Genomic DNA, 18,844 nt, shown 5'->3' on the forward strand with positions numbered 1-18,844 from the left:
TGCATTTTTGGGAAGGGCACATAAGTAAGCATTTCACTGTTAGTCCACACCTGTTTATGAAGCATGTGATGAATAAAATGTGATTTGATACTGTCTGTGTAGTGGATGTGAAACTCACCTGTAGCATGTTGGCTGGAGTACATCACTTGCATCACCCTGAGATCTAATGCTAACTGTTGATCAAGGAGTGACCGACTCATCTCTTGCTCTGTTACCTAAGGCAGTTGGATTTGAGTTACAAGTGTTGCTATATAGAATGTTCCTAGTTTGATCCAAGTTCAGGGCAGAACCAAATGCACTCTGTTACATCTGCACTGTTCAGTGCATGTAGTCCTTGCTATAACTATGCAGTCAGGATGTTCATAACTCTCGGTTCTTCACAGAGACTACAGTCAGAGTATCCTGACCACTTAGTGAAATCTGACATGAGATGGGTTGTCAATTTCCTGGGTCAAACCAAGCATTTTTCCTGTACCTAAAATCTTAATTTAAAGCTCACTTGGGGGAGCAGCAAACAGTCAGCGGACATTACCTTTTTCTACAGTAGCTATTTTTTGTCCACTTTTCTCGACATCCTTTCAATCCCCAAAATCACTTTCTCTCTCACCCGAGGATCACATGTTTCTTTGGTTGCCTTCCACTGAAATTCAGGAAAAACCTATAATTTTGGGAACTGAATAAAGTGACATCTATTGATAAGGGACAATGGGTCCATTTATTGCAATAGTTCAGGTTTAATTCTTTGGACATGGAAAAAGGGGGACATTACATTTATTTTTATTTTTGGGGGGTTCAAGTGGGGCTGAACAGACCTTTTGGATATAATTCAATAATTGTTAGGCAATATTAGTTATGTACACATAGCCTGTCCCTTATCAATCAAAAAACTCTCTCAATCTTTCTCCCTCCTCCCTCTCCCTGAGTGTGTTTGGAGAAGAGGATGGTAAAGGAATTGATGGAGTCAGGTCAAGATGCTCACTGAAGATCCCTTGTTTCCTGTCCTGGCCTAAAAGGCTGGGTTTATTTTTCCCAGAGTGGGATGGGACAACCCTCCTCCCCAATCTCACAAGCACCAGTGTGAGGCAATGCCCAGGAGGGAGAGAAAGAGAGAGGGAGAGGGCTTAGGCGCCATACGTCCTTCCACCTCTCCCCCTCTCCTTGCTTCTCACTGGCACAGAGTCCACAGCAACACATGTCTCTGATCAAGTGCAGCCTGCGTCATCAGTTAGTAAACTCCAGACTCCAGGAAAACAGAGAGCACATTCATCCATGGCGACCCTGTGACTGAGTGTGTGATTCATTACTCTTTAATATGCACTCTACCCCCCCCCCAACCCCAACCACTCGACCACCTCTCCAATCCTGCCCTCAGGCAGACTCCAAACCCTGATGAAATCCATCATTAGGCATACTTGTGGCGTTACTGTTGTTGGGTTCTTTATTTACAAGATGCAGTGGTTGTCCGTGGCCTATTTGCAGACAGAGGAGAATTAACAGGCTAGATTTTCACATCTGGGTGAGTTTGTTGGTCTGAGCTCTCCACAGGTAACAGGCAGAGAGGAGACTATTATGAAGACTCTATATAGGATATGAGGGTATACATGGGATGAGAGGTGCTTAGAGAGCTACTCAGGAGGAGATTATAACTTTATTGCAATTGAAACACCCCAGTTTATTTTTAAAACACGATCAACAGAAAATATTTTAATTACACTTTACATTTCTCCTGAGAACTTACTACTTTTAGTCCGTTCCCTCTGTTGTTGAGTTTATATTTCTCGGCACGGCACCACATTGAAAGAACAGCGTAACGGACCCCTGAAATCAGCGTACTTCACTGCTGTGTAGGAAAACATGCAGAGAAGAGAACCACAGACGGGGACCGGCGCCTGAAGGAAAGCGCCGTAGGAATCCACAAGTCTGGAACTCAGCAGCACACAGTGTAAAACTGCGGGTTGGCAGCGGGGTGGCCGGGGAGCACTACCCCCAGGCCCTCTGTGTCATCTGCGCAGGATGAGTCGTGTTTATGGGAGGCTGACAGCTCCTTCCTGTATCCCAGGCCCTGAGCCCGTTGTGAGCCCTGGCTGCTGCTGCACTGAAGGCCGCTCTCTCTCTCCCCCTGACTGGGACTGGGCCTGGGAGCGGGCGTGGGTGGGGCAGTGGAGAGTAGTGGGGGGATGGGATATGGTGCAGTGGCAGTAAGCAGTGAGGGTTAGCACTTGAGCTCCTCGGCTCCTAGCCTGTCTTTTTTGGGTGAAGTAGGCCAATGTAAACTCCCATTTCCTGCCGGCCTGTCTCTGAGGGGGAGAGATGATCCTCCTGTGAAGAGAGAGAGAGAGAGCTGCTTCTCTGCAGGGACACTTCACACTCAACACAAATACGCACATAAATAGATATACAGCCAGAGGCAGGGAGAGAGGAACACACAAACCCTGTGGGGCTCTGGAATGTTAAACACTTAATGACATAAATAGCAGCCACCTTTGGTAAATTACAGTGAGTGTTCTGGCATTGGGAAGCGTGCAGCAGGAAAAAGTTCTCAAATTTCAGAACCAGACATTCTAATCTCCCAAAGGAGTGAGTGGGGGAGCATGTACTGTTTTAATTTCCACAAAAAAAATTGAAATATATACAGTAACTTGGAGTGTGGTGAGTGTTATGATATTTTGGGGGTTCAACTGGTGGCTGGCTTTCAAAAAATGGTAGGCCTACTATATAAGCTTTGTGGCAAGGATGAAGTTAAACTACAGATACATTATTCATACGACAGAATGAGTGAGTCCAGAGATGAGTTAACTAGAGAGCATAATCTGACTAAAACCGTTACTCACTTCAACTTGCCATGCTGTGTGATTTTATTAGCCGAGCCGACACCCTCGCCTGAGGACATGCTAACAATTTACATCATAAAACCACTGAATTAATTCCAAGCAGATGGAACTTAATAGGCCTGCTGAATAAGAACATCCAGGTCAAAGGTGCAATGGTAACAACCAAATGACTGAACTATTAATCCACCTCCCAGACCTCTCACTCCATATAGGACTCTGTTAGCTCACAGCAGTATGACCAAATGTCTAGAGCTCGCCCCAGAAGTCTTATCTCCTGCTCGGTGAATATTTCCCTGACTGCAAGGAACATTTGGAGTTTAAGAAGTGTGTGGCTAGAAGCGCCAGCAGACAGAGAGGCTGAGTGGAACAGCTTACCTCACCCTCGGCAACAGCCCACGCACCCTCGCTGCTCTGTGACCAGACCTGGGCTAGGTTTCCAAAAAGCATCATAGCACTAAGATATTAATTCCTTTTAAACTAAATGGACGAAAAATGATCTTTGTGCTACGATGCTTTTGGGAAACCCAGCCCTGATCACTCAGAGAACCATGGGAATTTAGACTCTTCTGGCTACACAGACTCTGACTCACTGTCTGGGCTACATAGTAGGAGCTTCAACTCCCTCAACCAAGGAAATACAGACCTGGAACAAGTTTAAATAAGATGAATGTTGGCCAACAAATCTACTCTCTCTTCACACTTGCACACACACACTGTTTGCACAGTGGCTGCAGGTGGCAGGTGGAGAGATGGAGACATTGAGCCGGTACATGCAGTAGATGCAGTAGTCCTTGTCCATCACTCAGTGTGTTCACCTGCACACCTGCCTCCCACTAAACGTCACAATGGCCAATTCAAACTGCTCATTCACTCCCAACACACTACATTTACAGTTGTTGAAAGAGAGCCCTATCCTAATTAACAGTCTCTAACCAAACATGCATATATGGTTGTTGTATAAGCAGTGCTAGCCTCTCCTTCCACTCAGTAAAAGGTCAAACAATACTTTTTATAAACATAAATTATTTTATTGAATGCAAATCCATCGGCTATGAAATATTTGAAATAGAAGTGAAAGACAAACACAATAAAAATAAGACTACATACAATCTGGACATTGCACTGTAAAACACCACCATAAAAGGTTTAGGAAATGTCAAATTCATTTCTGTACAGCCAGGGCTGTGAAACCGTGCCTCTATGATGTAAACATTTCAGACATGTTATTTGGTCCCCCTCCTTCCCCCCAGTTCTGACTGTCAAGATTTAAAAAAAACAAAAAACACAACAACTACCAGCTGAGGTAAAAAGGCACATCTTTGGTTTAAAAATAATACATTTCATAAAACGAGTTATCTTTATCATTGTAGAGAACAATAGCAATAATTAACACTGTGGTAACCTGGAGTGCATGGCTTAGATTTTCATTCAGATTTTCATTCAGGAATTAAAATGACATTGAAAGCTGAGAGCTTTCATGAGGAATAAGGACATAAACAAATGGCTTTATCCTGTCTTTGAAACACTTCAGATTACATTGGGGCTATGTGTGGTCAAAGTAAAGGCTTAAGACGCACCCACTGGAGACATGCATACAAAGGGACCAACGGACTCCATCCTCTTTGTGATGATGACATACTTCCTCTTTCTGGGGGAGGTGGAAGTCACCTGTTATCAGCCCAGTGAAGGTCAGGGCCAGAGCACCTGTTAGCACCTTGTCTATCTACACCACTCTACCAGGGACAGCTGTGTGTGTGTGTGCGTGTGTGTGTCCTGCTGAGAGATGTATCCCACACACGCACCCCTACCTCTCTTAGGCCACGATGATCCTGAGCTTGCCTGGCCGGCACAGAGGCTGGGATAGACAAAAACACTGGCACCACTAACCCCCATGAGTCCACTACTGTATGAGGAAAAAACTAAGTTGGGACTGGGAGAATGGCAGGAGTAGAGTTGCTTACAGTCCAAAACATCTACCAGACTTGGCTTGCAATGGGAGGAGTTTGAAAAATGTGTTCCTCTTCTACTTTAAATGTGATTGAAACTGAGATGGTTTTGGAAGTTCCATCCAAAGAGATACGAGTCAGGGTCAACTTACTACTAGTTAACGGTGAGTTCATGGTCTCTGTTGGCAGATTGGTTCAGGCTCCTCTGGTCTTGCTGGTGATATGAGTCTGTAGACTCCCCCACCGCCCTGAGGTCTCTGTGGGGATAACTCCATGGCCCATTCCTGCTCACGCTGTGGAGGAGGTGGAGCAGCTGACTGCGCTGTGTTTCTGGAGGAGGGACATGCGGCTGAAGGTACGGGAACACACGCCACACTGGTACTTCTTCACCTCAGCGTGGGTCTGCAGGTGCGCACGCAGGTTGGAGCGGTCGGCGAAGGCACGGTTACAGTGTTGGCAGGAGAACGGCCGCTCACCTGAGAAGGCGGGGAGGAAAAAGAGCATGGTTAGAGATGCATGACACTAACTGTGTGATGTTAAGCCTGTGTCTGTGTATGAGACGGGGTCTGTGAACCTTGGCTTTGATTAGCAATACACACAATTATATCAATTTGGCTGTCTCTGAGCTCACCAGAGGGGTTAATTAACACCTCAGTGAATCACCCTCACAGCTCATTTAAAGGGTAATTATGAATCTGGTGTCAGGCTGAGTGGATCAGGACCACACTTGAATTAACATGATTAAATCAGTGCCAAATTAGTTTACTACTTTCAAGTTGTTGCTCGTAGCAAGTGGGCAGTTTGATAGCTGAGAGATTTCTTATGTTCTTTGTCCCCTTCATCACAATGTTATCCTGCATTCTGTTGTCTCACATTGGAGCCAATGATAAGATCATTCTCAGGGAGTCATTGTTACAGTGAGGTAGAACACAATGAGTGATCAATGACCAACAAGCCCACAGGGCTTTGTAAACTGCAAGTGTTGATCCAATCAACTGAATAATTGCCCCTGCCTTCTACCAAAGTAATACCCAATGTAAAGTGTGGGAGTTCTTACCTGTGTGTGTGCGAATGTGGCCGCGCAGTAGCCAGGGCCTGGAAAAGGCTTTCCCGCAGGTGGGGCAGACACAGGGTAGTGTGTGTGAGCGGATGTGCATCTTCAGAGCCCCCAGGCTGGTGTACTCTTTAGGGCAGTGCTTGCAGAAGAAGGCTGGCCTTGCTGCAGTGACTGGGGCCACTCTCTCATCCTCAGTCAGGGCCCCATGGCTCTTGATGCCGGTGCGTTTGGGGCGCTGAGGGGGGTGGTAGGTGTCTGTGGGCTCGGGGCTGGGTGGGTCAGAGGTGCGCCCCTCGTCCTCCTCCCCACTGCTATAGGTACTGCTGCTGAGGCTGGATGGGGAGCTGAGGTCCAGGGGACCGGGGGTGGTAGAGGCATCAATGGGGGATGTGGGGACGTAGAGGGCTGGAAGGAAGTTCACGTCCCATACAAGTCCCGTTGTGTTACAAGTGGCAGCTGAGTTATTGTCCCCTGCTGGAAACTCAGCTAGTGGGTACCTCTCCAGTGAGGTGGCTGAGGGATGAGGAAGAGGGTTAGGTTACAGAGGTACATTTACAGCACAGCTGACAGATACTGAGACGTTTTCATCATGGACATATGATTAATGTAACTGGAACACAACACAATGAATAGATACATGAAGTTTGGATAGGCCATATATTTTCAACTTGTAAAGCAACAACTGCCCGTCAGGTTTCTCTGTGACATCTTTGTAAAATTCCAGAGCATTTTACACCAAAAACATCCGAGATTCAGCCAAGCAGAGATTTCATGGGCCATTTCCTCCCACGTATTCAAATGGCGTAGAAAAAATACATCGTAGCTCTGTGCAGTTTAGGGGTAACTACCTCTATTTTATAATGAGCCTAAGCCTACTTGAAAACATAAAATATGATTTGTAAAGGTTGCCAACGTGGAGACAGTTTATGTTTGGGCAACACAACTAAAAGTGGATCAAATAGGCTTCTTGTAAGGAACAATAATAGAGAAAACCGGTGGCTACCTATTCTGTAATATTTTACGTATTTATGTAATGCATTCTACTTCATACAATGAATAATTCACGTAAAGTTACTCACCATTTTGACACTCCAGTTCACTATAGTTGGGTTTTTTATTTGCGAAATACTTTTTGACCAAGAAAGACCGAGGCATTTTTCCACCCTGCGAAAAATGTCCGTAAAATATCCACCGGTCACAGGTTAAATCTTTGGAAATAGACAGAAGTCTAAGACTTAGATCCACATGAGAATAGCGGTATATAAAGAATAATATATCGTTGAAACTTAGTCCACCCGTTTGTCTCAACCTGCTCCACCGTGTGACTGTCTCAATAACGGACTGCAAAATGCTGCTCTCTCCTCTGCTGAAATACTCTGACGCCCTGAGGGAACACCCCACCTCCGCATGAGCGCAGGAAGAGACCACTCGCTAACCCATTCCTAAACAAAAACATGTCCCCCAAAGCGTTAACATTGACCATATCGCATTAACCTGCAGATAACACACATAAATGCATTAGTATTGGCCATTACAATTATGCAAATTAAACACTTCAGGGCAATGGCACGCTTCCAAAACTCCTGCATAAAAACATTGCCCCATTTGGAACTTGTATGGAGACTATTGCGCAACCGTGTCAGATCACTATACAGACAAGCATTATTGTCTTATTCGACTTAAAGATAATAATGCTTGTTCTTTAAGACGCCAGTATGTCTAAAACAAGAGAATTATGGTTTGGTTTATGCCAATTCTATCAATGCTAGCCTACATAGGCGCTATACGTCAGGCCACATAGCTCGACTGGCCTTTCTAATGGTTTTGTTCAGCAGGTTTCATGCAACATTTGGATAACAGACCTCTTATTCAGATACGAAAATTGTTTTAGTATTGTGTGAATACTAACACTTCCCAAGCACGCATTATGTCAAGAAAATACACCTGATTTACCGGTGCCAGTGCCTCATTTGCTGCTGGTAGTGTCATGACGCCACCTTTTGGGCGGAAATGGTATCTGAATCAATTTCAATATCAGCAGGTTTCAGTTCGACAAGTTCGCACAAGATGTCCTGCATCTTTATTGAGCATGCAGGTGTTTCAAAATGCAGGTGTTTCAGCCTAGCTCAGTGCTGTCTGTGGTGGTGGGGCAGCCAGCAGATAATACGGAGCATAGGGGTTGGTAATGTTCTCTAGTTGCGCTGTGATTGGCTCATTGTTCTGTCACTCATGGGGACATTGCATCACCGCAAAATCTATGGGGAGAGCTCGAAAATTCAAGCCCCTTGGGTGCTGCCATTGATTTACATTAGAAGTGCCCATCCAAGAAGGCTCAAGGTCATTCGCCACAGATAAAATGATGTCAAATCACATTATATCTACCATAGCTTTGATTGGACTGATCATGTCAACATCATACTTTCAAAATCTTAGCTAGCAAGCTAGAAAGCAGTCATCATCATGAATCAAGTCGACAATCTACTGGCAAATCATTTTCAATCCTTGTCAAATGAAAATAAACGATAGATAAAACGTATCGGTGCTCATCGGCAATTGGACATAAACATTACACAACAAGTTGGAAATCACAAATTCAAAAATGAGTGGTTTGGAAGGAATTAGTGGCTAACTGCAAGCTTTGCAAATAAATCACTAGCCTGCTATTCAGTGGAGAGGGTGTGTGGTCCAAGTCTGGGTTTAAGGGTCTCCTTTTCAAGCTTAAAAGGATTAATATTAACTCGCAACACACCATGGGCCAGAAAAGGTTGAATAAATTGGCCATGCTGTCAATGCAGCATGACTTCTGCCGCGTTCAAAACAATTGGAAATTCGGAACTGGGAAATCTCAGACTTCAGTGAGTTCCAAACAACTGGGAACTCCGAAAAAAAAGAGCTCAGACTGGGAAAATACGTTTTGAACAGCCATCCAACTCGGAATTCCAAGTCGGGAACTCGGGCCGCTTTCTAGAGCTCCGACCTGAAGATCACCGACGTCATGTTTGGAGAATAAATTGGATGACCTAAGATTACGGTTATCCTACCAACAGGACATTAAAAACGGTAATATCTTATGTTTCACCGAGTCGTGGCTGAACGACGACATGGACAACATACAGCTAGCGGACTATACGCTACATCGGCAGGATAGAACGGCTGACTCCGGTAAGACAAGGGGTGGCGGTCTGTGTATATTTGTAAACAACAGCTGGTGCACAAAATCAAATACTAAGGACGTCTCGGGTTTGTCTCCCAAGTGGCGCAGTGGTCTAAGGCACTGCATCGCAGTGCTAGCTGTGCCACTAGAGATCCTGGTTCGAATCCAGGCTCTGTCGTAGCCGGCCGTGACCGGGAGACCCATGGGGCGGTGCACAATTGGCCCAGCATCGTCCAGGGTAGGGGAGGGAATGGCCGGCAGGGATGTTGGTAGAGCATGGTGTTTGCAACGCCAGGGTTGTGGGTTCGATTCCCGCGGGGGGCCAGTATGAAAAATAAATACAAATATGTATGTACTCACTAACGGTAAGTCGCTCTGGATAAGAGTGTCTGCTAAATCGGGACCACCCATACACAAAAATGTATGCACACATGACTGTAAGTCGCTTTGGATAAAAGCGTCTGCTAAATGGCATATTATTATTATTATTATTATTATTATAAATGACGTAAAATGTAAAAAATAAATAAATGTAAAAATGTTTTGCTCGCCTGAGGTAGAGTATCTTATGATAAGCTGTAGACCACACTATTTACCAAGAGAGTTTTCATCTATATTTTTCATAGCTGTCTATTTACCACCACAAACCAATGCTGGCATTAAGATTGCACTGAATGAGCTGTATGAGGCCATTTGTCAACAGGAAAACGCTCATCCAGAGGCAGCGCTCCTAGTGGCCGGGGACTTTAATGCAGGGAAACTTAAATCCGTTCTACCTAATTTCTACCAGCATGTTAAATGTGCAACCAGAGGAAAAAAAACTCTAGACCACCTTTACTCCACACACAGAGACGCATACAAAGCTCTCCCTCGCCCTCCATTTGGCAAATCTGACCATAACTCTATCCTCCTGATTCCTGCTTATAAGCAAAAACTAAAGCAGGAAGCACCAGTGACTCGGTTAATAAAAAAGTGGTCAGATGACGCAGATGCTAAGCTACAGGACTGTTTTGCTAGCACAGACTGGTACATGTTCGGGATTCTTCAGATAGCATTGAGGAGTACACCACATCAGTCACTGGCTTCATCAATAAGTGCATCGATGATGTCGTCCCCCACAGTGACCGTCGTACATACCCCAACCAGAAGCCATGGATTACAGGAAACATCCGCACTGAGCTAAAGGGTAGAGCTGCTGCTTTCAAGGAGCGGGACTCTAACCCGGACGCTTATAAGAAATCCAGCTATGCCCTCCGACGAACCATCAAACAGGCAAAGAGTCAATACAGGACTAAGATTGAATCGTACTACACCGGCTCTGACGCTCGTCGGATGTGGCAGGGCTTGAAAACTATTACAGACTAAAAAGGGAAGCACAGCCGCGAGCTGCCCAGTGACACAAGACTACCAGACGAAGCTAAACCACTTCTATGCTCGCTCGAGGCAAGCAACACTGAAGCATGCATGAGAGCACCAGCTGTTCCGGATGACTATATGATCACGCTCTCCGTAGCCGATGTGAGTAAGACTTTTAAGCAGGTCAACATTCACAAGGCCGCAGTGCCAGACGGATTACCAGGACGTGTACTCTGAGCATGTGCTGACCAACTGGCAAGTGTCTTCAATGACATTTTCAATATGTCCCTGACTGAGTCTGTAATACCAACATGTTTCAAGCAGACCACCATAGTCCCCGTGCCCAAGGACTCTAAGATAACCTGCCTAAATGACTACCGACCCGTAGCACTGATGTCTGTAGCCATGAAGTGCTTTGAAAGGCTGGGCATGGCTCACATCAACACCATTATCCCAGAAACCCTAGACCCACTCCAATTTGCATACCGCCCCAACAGATCCACAGATGATGCAATCTCTATTGCACTCCACACTGCCCTTTCCCACCTGGACAAGAGGAACACCTATGTGAGAATGCTATTCATTGACTACATCTCAGCATTCAACACCATAGTGCCCTCAAAGCTCATCACTAAGCTAAGGATCCTGGGACTAAACACCTCCCTCTGCAACTGGATCCTGGACTTCCTGACGGGCCGCCCCCAGGTGGTAAGGGTAGGTAACAACACATCTGCCACACTGATCCTCAACACGGTGCGTGCTCAGTCCCCTCCTGTACTCCCTGTTCACCCATGACTGCATGGCCAGGCACGACTCCAACACCATCATTAAGTTTGCCGACGACACAACAGTGGTAGGCCTGATCACCGACAACAATGAGACAGCCTATAGGGAGGAGGTCAGAGACCTGGCCTTGTGGTGCCAGGATAACAACCTCTCCCTCAACGTGACCAAGACAAAGGAGATGATTGTGGACTACAGGAAAAAAAAAGAGGACTGAGCACGCCCCCATTCTCATCGACGGGGCTGTAGTGGAACAGGTTGAGAGCTTCAAGTTCCTTGGTGTCCACATCACCAACAAACTATCATGGTCCAAACACACCAACACAATCGTGAAGAGGGCACGACAAAGCCTATTCCCCCTCAGGAGACTGAAAAGATTTGGCATGGGTCCTCAGATCCTCAAAAAATTATACAGCTGCACCATCGAGAGCATCCTGACTGGTTGCATCACCGCCTGGTATGGCAACTGTTTGGCCTCCGACCGCAAGGCACTACAGAGGGTAGTGCGTACGGCCCAGTACATCACTGGGGCCAAGCTTCCTGCCATCCAGGACCTCTATACCAGGCGGTGTCAGAGGAAGGCCCTCAAAATTGTCAAAGACTCCATCCACCCTAGTCATAGACTGTTCTCTCTGCTACCGCACGGCAAGCGGTACCGGAGCGCCAAGTCTAGGTCCAAAAGGCTTCTCAACAGCTTCTACCCCCAAGCCATAAGACTCCTGAACAGCTAATCATGGCTACCCGGACTATTTGCACCCCCACCCCATCTTTTTACGCTGCTGCTACTCTGTTAACTATTTATGCATACACTTTAACTCAAAAAAATATACGTACTGTAGGCTAATAATAATTGTGCCCTGCCCTCCCATGCATTTCATATGCCCCCCTTAAGACTGAGGTCTGGCGACAGGTCTGGTCAGCCATATCAACTATGTTTTTTAAAAAGGCAGTAAATGAGGCTGAATGAACTGTTTCGCTGCCAGACAAGGCTCCGCTTATAGCCAGGTGTAGCAGTGGTAAGGATTCACTCCATGGTGCTGAAAAGAAAGCTCTGCTGTTGGGACAGCTTTATGTAGGCCCTAACAGTTTGTGGGCACCGTTTGTCACCGTTATAGCGCAAATAATGTATTGTTTGGTGTTGTGTTGTGCAGTGGCTTTGCTGGCATGCATCCAATTTTTATTAAATTTTTTTGCCCCACCAAGATTTACATGCTAAAATCGTCGCTGGTTATTTGCTTTTGACGTAGCCTATTCTGTATGGAACCAATGGATGAGAGAGGGAGAATGACTCATAGGCCTATAGTAGGCCTATGCTATGTGTTTTATTACATACATGTTAAATAAACCAGGTCATGGATTGGGGGGAAGTAAAATGAAACAAAGCCAGAGTCCCATAGGGCCATTTCTTCTGGCTCAGATCAGAGACAAAATGTTGTGTTGTGTACAGGTGGCCTTAATTTAAGGTTAGGGTTAGGCATAAGGTTAGGGTTAAGTTTAAAATCATATTTTTAAAAGTGAAATTTTTTAAATAAGCTGGGTTTTGCCATAATTATGACTTTGTGGCTGTGGTAAGTAGTGACGACTCCGGCCGATTTCGGTGGATGCGGTGGATTTAGACGCAAAAAAAGGATAAAATATATCTAACAGACGGATTTTGATGGGGATTCTATTATAATGTATTTATTATGCCTTAAACGGAGCTTGGGGGGGGGGCTTAAGCAGATCATTTTATTTTAGTATGCCCAACTCACGAGGCCCATTGATGATTTGAGGCAATTGCCTCTTCTGCCGCCAGTGTGTGCGTGTGTGTGTAATGCTTACTTAAACATAAATGCGTGAGATCGAACAGCATTAGTTGCGATGCTTGGGTTTTTCTTCACTGATTATTTGGACAGATCACAATTTCGCAGGTGTTAGCATCTTTCGAATTTCGGAAGGGAAGGGTAAAAAAGATATGTATGAAAATACTGTATTGTCGCCTTATATGAAAGATTTGATCTTAAATTCAAAATCCTGGAATATAGAGGCAAATGTACACATTTTAGCTTCACTTTTCCAAATAAATACGGAGGGGAGTGTATATACTGTACAGTCATTGATATCCCCTTATCTAATGACATAGCACCCATCAAGACTTCTAGTTTTTCTCTCGATATCAAGGGTCGAGGGGCGAGAGTTTACTGGTTAGTAGTAGGAATTACACTTTCAAATTAGATGCCGCCCTACTCTGGAAAGCTACAGTAGGCTACCCTGTCGTCGTCGTATGGATCAATAGGGCTAATCTAGATGCAAAGGCCTAATAAAAAAGGTATTACAGTAGTGAGTGGACGACAGAGAGAGCCTTCAAAAGGTTGCCGCTAGTCCCTTTGCAGAGGTGTTGGTGTGAGTATTTTAAAAGTTAATTTAAGTAACTATTTGTATTTTTGAGGTAATTCCCCTCAGTCAAACCTAGACTATTTTAAAGCAATGGATTTAATCAGCACTGCTGCAAGTGCAAGTCTTCAACATAAAGGGCTAAGGGCATCGCATGTATGTATGTTGAGGGGCTGAACCCGAGTCTTTTGTAATTGCGTGATTGGTGGATGTATGCCTCGGATGGGAGGAGGAAGAGGTGGTGCTACGGTTGCTGCGATATCACGTTCTATATCGTGGAGCTCCGCCCCATAGGGGAGCTCTGCTCCTAGTGGTTTACCCTCTGCCCTAAGGCAGCAACAGCCTGAAGCAAAATTATGCACACACCTGCAGCCAATGGGAGCACAGGTGTCCCTATAAGAGGGGACACTTCCCCTCAATCAGCCTCCCATTATCTTCAGCGACTGGACGACTAGACTGAAGAAGCCAAGAAGTAAGAAGACTCAGGAAGAAATCGCCGTCGATGAGCCAGCCATCGACGTCTTCTAAAACGAGCACGGCAGGAGAATTTCCACCCCCAAAAGCCCTTTTCAGGGCTCAGTGCCGATGCTCCTCCATGGCATCTGCGGACCCCCACGACCTTTGTTTCGTGTGTTTGGGGCCGCAGAGCATGCTAAGGAAGGGACCGGCAATCCCCCTAATTGCGCCTCCTGCGCTCCTCCTTCCTATGAAGGAGAGGAAGCAGCGTTGGGCGTTTTTTAGGGAGGATATCCCCCTAGAGGATGTACTGTCTCTTCTCGCCTCTGCTTCAGAGGCGTCGTCGGACAGTGCTGGCTCAGGGGATGACAAGGACAGAGACGCAGAGATGGATGTTCCAATGGAACAATCCGACCCTCTGGCGCCAACCTTCAAGACCCCCTTCCCTATGGGGAGTGTGAGATCTGAAGGCTCCTTGTGCGATGACGACACGGGCTCTGTTACGTCAGCAGCCCTGTCCTTCGCAGCGGCCTCTCTGCATGCGGACTTTCCCGAACTCATTGAGAGAGCCGCCAACCGACTAGAGATAGCGCTGCCCCCTGCTCCCCCCCCCTGTGGAGGTCGACATGATGGAGGGCGGCCCCTACTCTAGACCGAGGAAGGCAGCTGAGCCGATGGCCCCTGCTATGCCTTCCCTCGGGAAATATGTCGAGGGCTCGTGGGATACACCCCTGGCGGCGCGTTCGCCGGCCAAGGTGTACACCCCATTCACGAGAGTGGCTGGACGTGAGTGGGCTGCTAAGGGAATCCCTAGGCTCGAGAGCGCCATGGCGGCGTATCTAGTGCCGGGTTCGAGTCCCTGGGCGGCCTCCAAGAAAGCCACCTTGCCAGCACAAAAAGACAGACTCACAGCACAGCTGGCTGAGAAGTCTTTTACGCTGGGAGCCCAGGCTGTGTCAGCGGCTAACAACATTGCCCTCCTCGCGGCCTCCCTATCCCGTCTAACAACGGGTAGGTCTGAGTTGACCAGCGAGGAGATTGAAGAGGCGTCCAGGATTTCTGGCGCTATTCTTCATTTGACACAGGCGTCAGCGATATGCGCAGGCCGGTCCATGGCCACCTCGGTGGTCATGGAACGTCACCTCTGGCTGTCAATGACAGCCATGAAGGAGACGGACAGAGCCTCGCTACTAAACGCTCCTGTCTCTAGCGAGGGCCTCTTTGGGGTCGCCGTTAAGGAGGCGACGGAACGCTTTGGTAAGCTGGACGAAGAGAGAAAGCACCTGGCTAAACACCTGCTATTGGCAGGCAAGTTTAGCAGGGCCTCAACTAACCCGTCAACCTCCAACGCCCCCAGTAGAACTACAGGGAGGCGACGGGCCAGGCGACAGGCGCCTACCACCGACAGCAGGCGGCGGGCTCGGCCCTCCAGCGACGCAACGGTGGTGGCAACGATTCCGCCGGCGAGAGAGGTCGTCACAAAACCGTCCTGGCAACACCAGAAGGTCAGCCAGAAACGACGGCGTCAATGACGGGACGAGGGGGAGAGGACGGATGACGGCTCGGCGCAAGACGCGACAGAGCCCACTGTTCCCCCCCACCCTACTGTTCAGGGCATGGAGGGAAATGTTTATTGTTGTTATGTGAATAAAGAGCTGGCTCTCACTGACATTGCCACAAAAGGGCCTGTCTTCCATGACACATTGCAGAGTACTTCTCGTCCTATGAATTTCTCTCACCATCCTGAGTGTAGCTCAACCCACCAAGGGTGCGTAGTTGAATACACTCAGGAGAGGAAGGAGAAAAAGGTAGCAAGGCGTAGCCTTAGCTCACCTAATAAAGATATTTTACTACAGACTCCTAGGAGCTCTGTAGTAAAGGTCTCACATAGCAGGCAGCTGTCTCAGTCTGAATATGACATGAAGACGCAGCCGCTAACTGGGACACGCCGGACAAAGTGGCCGCTCTGATGTCAGAGATTACGGAACTTTTGGCGAAGGAGGCGGTCACAGTAGTTCCCCGGGAGCAAAGGAACAAAGGGCTATATTCGCCTTATTTCCTAGTGCCCAAAGAGCGGGGAGTGAGGCCGATTTTGGATTTACGCACTCTCAACGAGAGCATAACCAAACGACCCTTCCGAATGCTGACGACAAAACGTCTACTGGAATGTGTCCAGAAAGGAGACTTTTGTACAAGCATAGACCTAAAGGATGCGTACTTCCATGTGCCGATACAATCGCGTCACAGGAAGTTTCTGCGGTTCGCCTTTCAAGGGGTGGCGTACGAGTTCACGAGGATGCCATTCGGCACGCCCTGGCACCTCGAACGTTTTCCAAATGTGTGGAGGCGGCATTGGAGCCGCTGCGTCGTCAAGGGATAAGGCTATTAGCCTACCTGAGACGACCTGCTGGTTTCTCGCCCGTCAGCAGAGCTGGTGTTCACTCACACAGCACAGACAGTGATTCATCTCACGCGTCTGGGGTTCGCTGTGAATTGGAAAAAGAGCGCACCCTGGCCCAGTCATCAGATTGTCTACCTGGGGCTACAGCTAGACACTGTAATGATGAGGGCTCGAATTTCGGACCCTCGAAGGGTAGCATTGTTGCTAGCCCTGAGGAAGTGTCGTCCGAATCACACAGTGACGGCGCTGTCGATCATGTCACTTTTGGGTCTCATGTCATCAGCCCACTCAGTGGTCCCGCTGGGACTTCTGCACATGCGCAGAATACAGCGATGGTTCGCCCAACTAAGACTAGACCCAGTGCGTCAACGTCATCGGTTGGTGGTGGTTCCTCTCTCGCTAAGAGCAGACCTGGACTATTGGAGGAATCCGAGCGTTCTCACGCACGGAGTCCCGATGGGCAAGGTGTCATCCTACATTCAGTATTTACAGATGCTTCTCTGACTGGATGGGGAGGGACATGTCAGACTCAAGCGATAGGAGGTGTATGGCCTCAATCAGGTCGTCACATAAACCTCTTGGAGTTGGAAACGGTTCGACTGGTTCTGACCCCACTTCGCGCCTACCCTTCGGGTCGCGATGTGCTGGTCTGGTCAGACAACCGGACCACAGTAGCTCACATAAATCGCCAGGGAGGGGTCAGGTCACCTGCCCTCCACCGGGCGGCAGAGGAATTGTGGCTGTGGGCTCACAAGCACCTTCGCTCGTTGAGAGCAGCCACATTCGGGCTACTTGAACGTAGGAGCAGACCTCATGTCAAGAGGGGGTCCTCGAGACGACGAGTGGTGTCTGCATCCGGACATTGTTCTCCGAATTTGGGAACAGTTCGGGAGAGCCGAGGTGGATCTGTTCGCGTCACGCGTGAACGTGCAATGTCCCCTATGGTTCTCTCTGAGGGAACAGGACGAGCCACCACTGGGAAGAGACGCATTCGCGCACTACCCGTGGCCGAAAGTTCTCCTGTATGCATTCCCTCCGCTGTCTTGCATTCTCCCACTGCTAGCCAGGGTGAGGTCAGAGGGGCTGTCAGTGATACTGATAGCGCCCGATTGCCCGGGGGCTCCGTGGTTTGCGGAGATGAGTCAGATGTTGATTGCGCCACCTTGGCCAATTCCACATCGACGGGACGCGTTGACCCAAGCGGGAGGCTCGATAGGGCAGTGGCCCATAATCGGCCAACCACTGAAGGCTTGGTTCCTGAATGGGACAGGTTGAGGCGCCGTGGGTTATCTGATGCAGTGTTCAGAACCATACAAGGTGCACGAGCCGGTTCCACTTCTAGGATGTATACCAGCAGATGGAACGTTTTTTTCACGATGGTGTGACACACAAGGTGTGGACCCCATGAACTGTCAGGTTGAGAGTGTGCTCTCTTTTCTGCAGTTTATGTTTGATAAGCAGAAATCGCCCTCCACCATTAGAGTGTTTGCAGCGGCAATTTCAGCTGGTCATGAGGGGTTTGGCGGAACGAACGTGTTCAGCCACCCTTTAGTGAAACGTTTCTTATTGGGAACGCGGCGGCATAGGCCAATGCCTAGAGCCACGCTGCCCCAGTGGGATTTGGCCTTGGTACTCGGCGCCTATGTAAGTCGCCGTTCGAGCCATTGAATCAAATACCCCTCAAGATGCTGTCTATCAAGACGGCACTGTTGCTCGCTTTGACTACCGCTAAGCGTGTCAGTGATTTGTGTGCCCTGTCGACGAGACCCGACTGCCTTGCCATTAATGGCGATCTGAGCAGAGCGGTGTTACGTCCCTAACCCGGCGTTTGTGCCGAAGGTTATTAGCAGTGCATATAGATCACAGACCGTGGAGTTGTGGGCTTTTTCTCCCCCTCCTCATGGGGAGAGGGAGTGAGGAAAAGCTTCATTGTCTGTGCCCAGTGCGCGCTTTGGCGTGTTACGTTGAGCGCACAGCAGCGATTAGGTCATCGCCTCAGCTGTTTGTGTGTCACGGTGCGGCTGCATTAGGTAGACCACTTTCAAAACAGCGATTGTCTCATTGGCTTTGTGAAGGTATTGAGACAGCTTACGAGGCAGCGGGGCGACAACTGCCTCAGGGTATCAGAGCTCACTCCACTCGTGGAGTAGCAGCTTCTACTGCCCTCTTCAGAGGAACAGGGGTAGAGGATATTTGTAGAGCAGCGTCATGGCCGACACCGTCTCCATTTATCCGTTTCTATCTATTAGATATGTCTTCTAACTCTTTGGCTCGATCTGTACTCAGCGTGGCTGAAGGGGAGATCTTGAGCAAGAAAGAGAGGAAAAAGCAGGACTGTGGACATGGGTGTCCATCAGGTCCGCTTGAGTTAGGGAAGACATATTCTGTTTCTATCTATTAGATATGCCTTCTAACTCTTTGGCTCGATCTGTACTCAGCGTGGCTGAAAGGAGATCTTGAGCAAGAAAGAGAGGAAAAAAGCAGGAC

The 18,844-nt window shown here is 47.9% G+C and overlaps 1 protein-coding gene across 1 annotated transcript; it reads right to left on the reverse strand.

The window, feature by feature from the left end:
- Positions 1-3,843: 3,843 nt before the first annotated feature.
- Positions 3,844-7,210, reverse strand: LOC121578245 (protein snail homolog Sna). The gene is made up of 3 exons (XM_041892459.2): positions 6,914-7,210; positions 5,835-6,347; positions 3,844-5,253 (listed from the first exon to the last, which is right to left on the reverse strand). The coding sequence occupies exons 1-3, from the start codon at positions 6,987-6,989 to the stop codon at positions 5,066-5,068; spliced, it is 777 nt and encodes a 258-aa protein (XP_041748393.1). The 5' UTR covers positions 6,990-7,210; the 3' UTR covers positions 3,844-5,065.
- Between the last annotated feature and the right edge of the window lie 11,634 nt (positions 7,211-18,844).

This window comes from Coregonus clupeaformis, chromosome 12, assembly GCF_020615455.1.
Source record: "Coregonus clupeaformis isolate EN_2021a chromosome 12, ASM2061545v1, whole genome shotgun sequence".
Classification (NCBI taxonomy): Eukaryota; Metazoa; Chordata; class Actinopteri; order Salmoniformes; family Salmonidae; genus Coregonus; species Coregonus clupeaformis.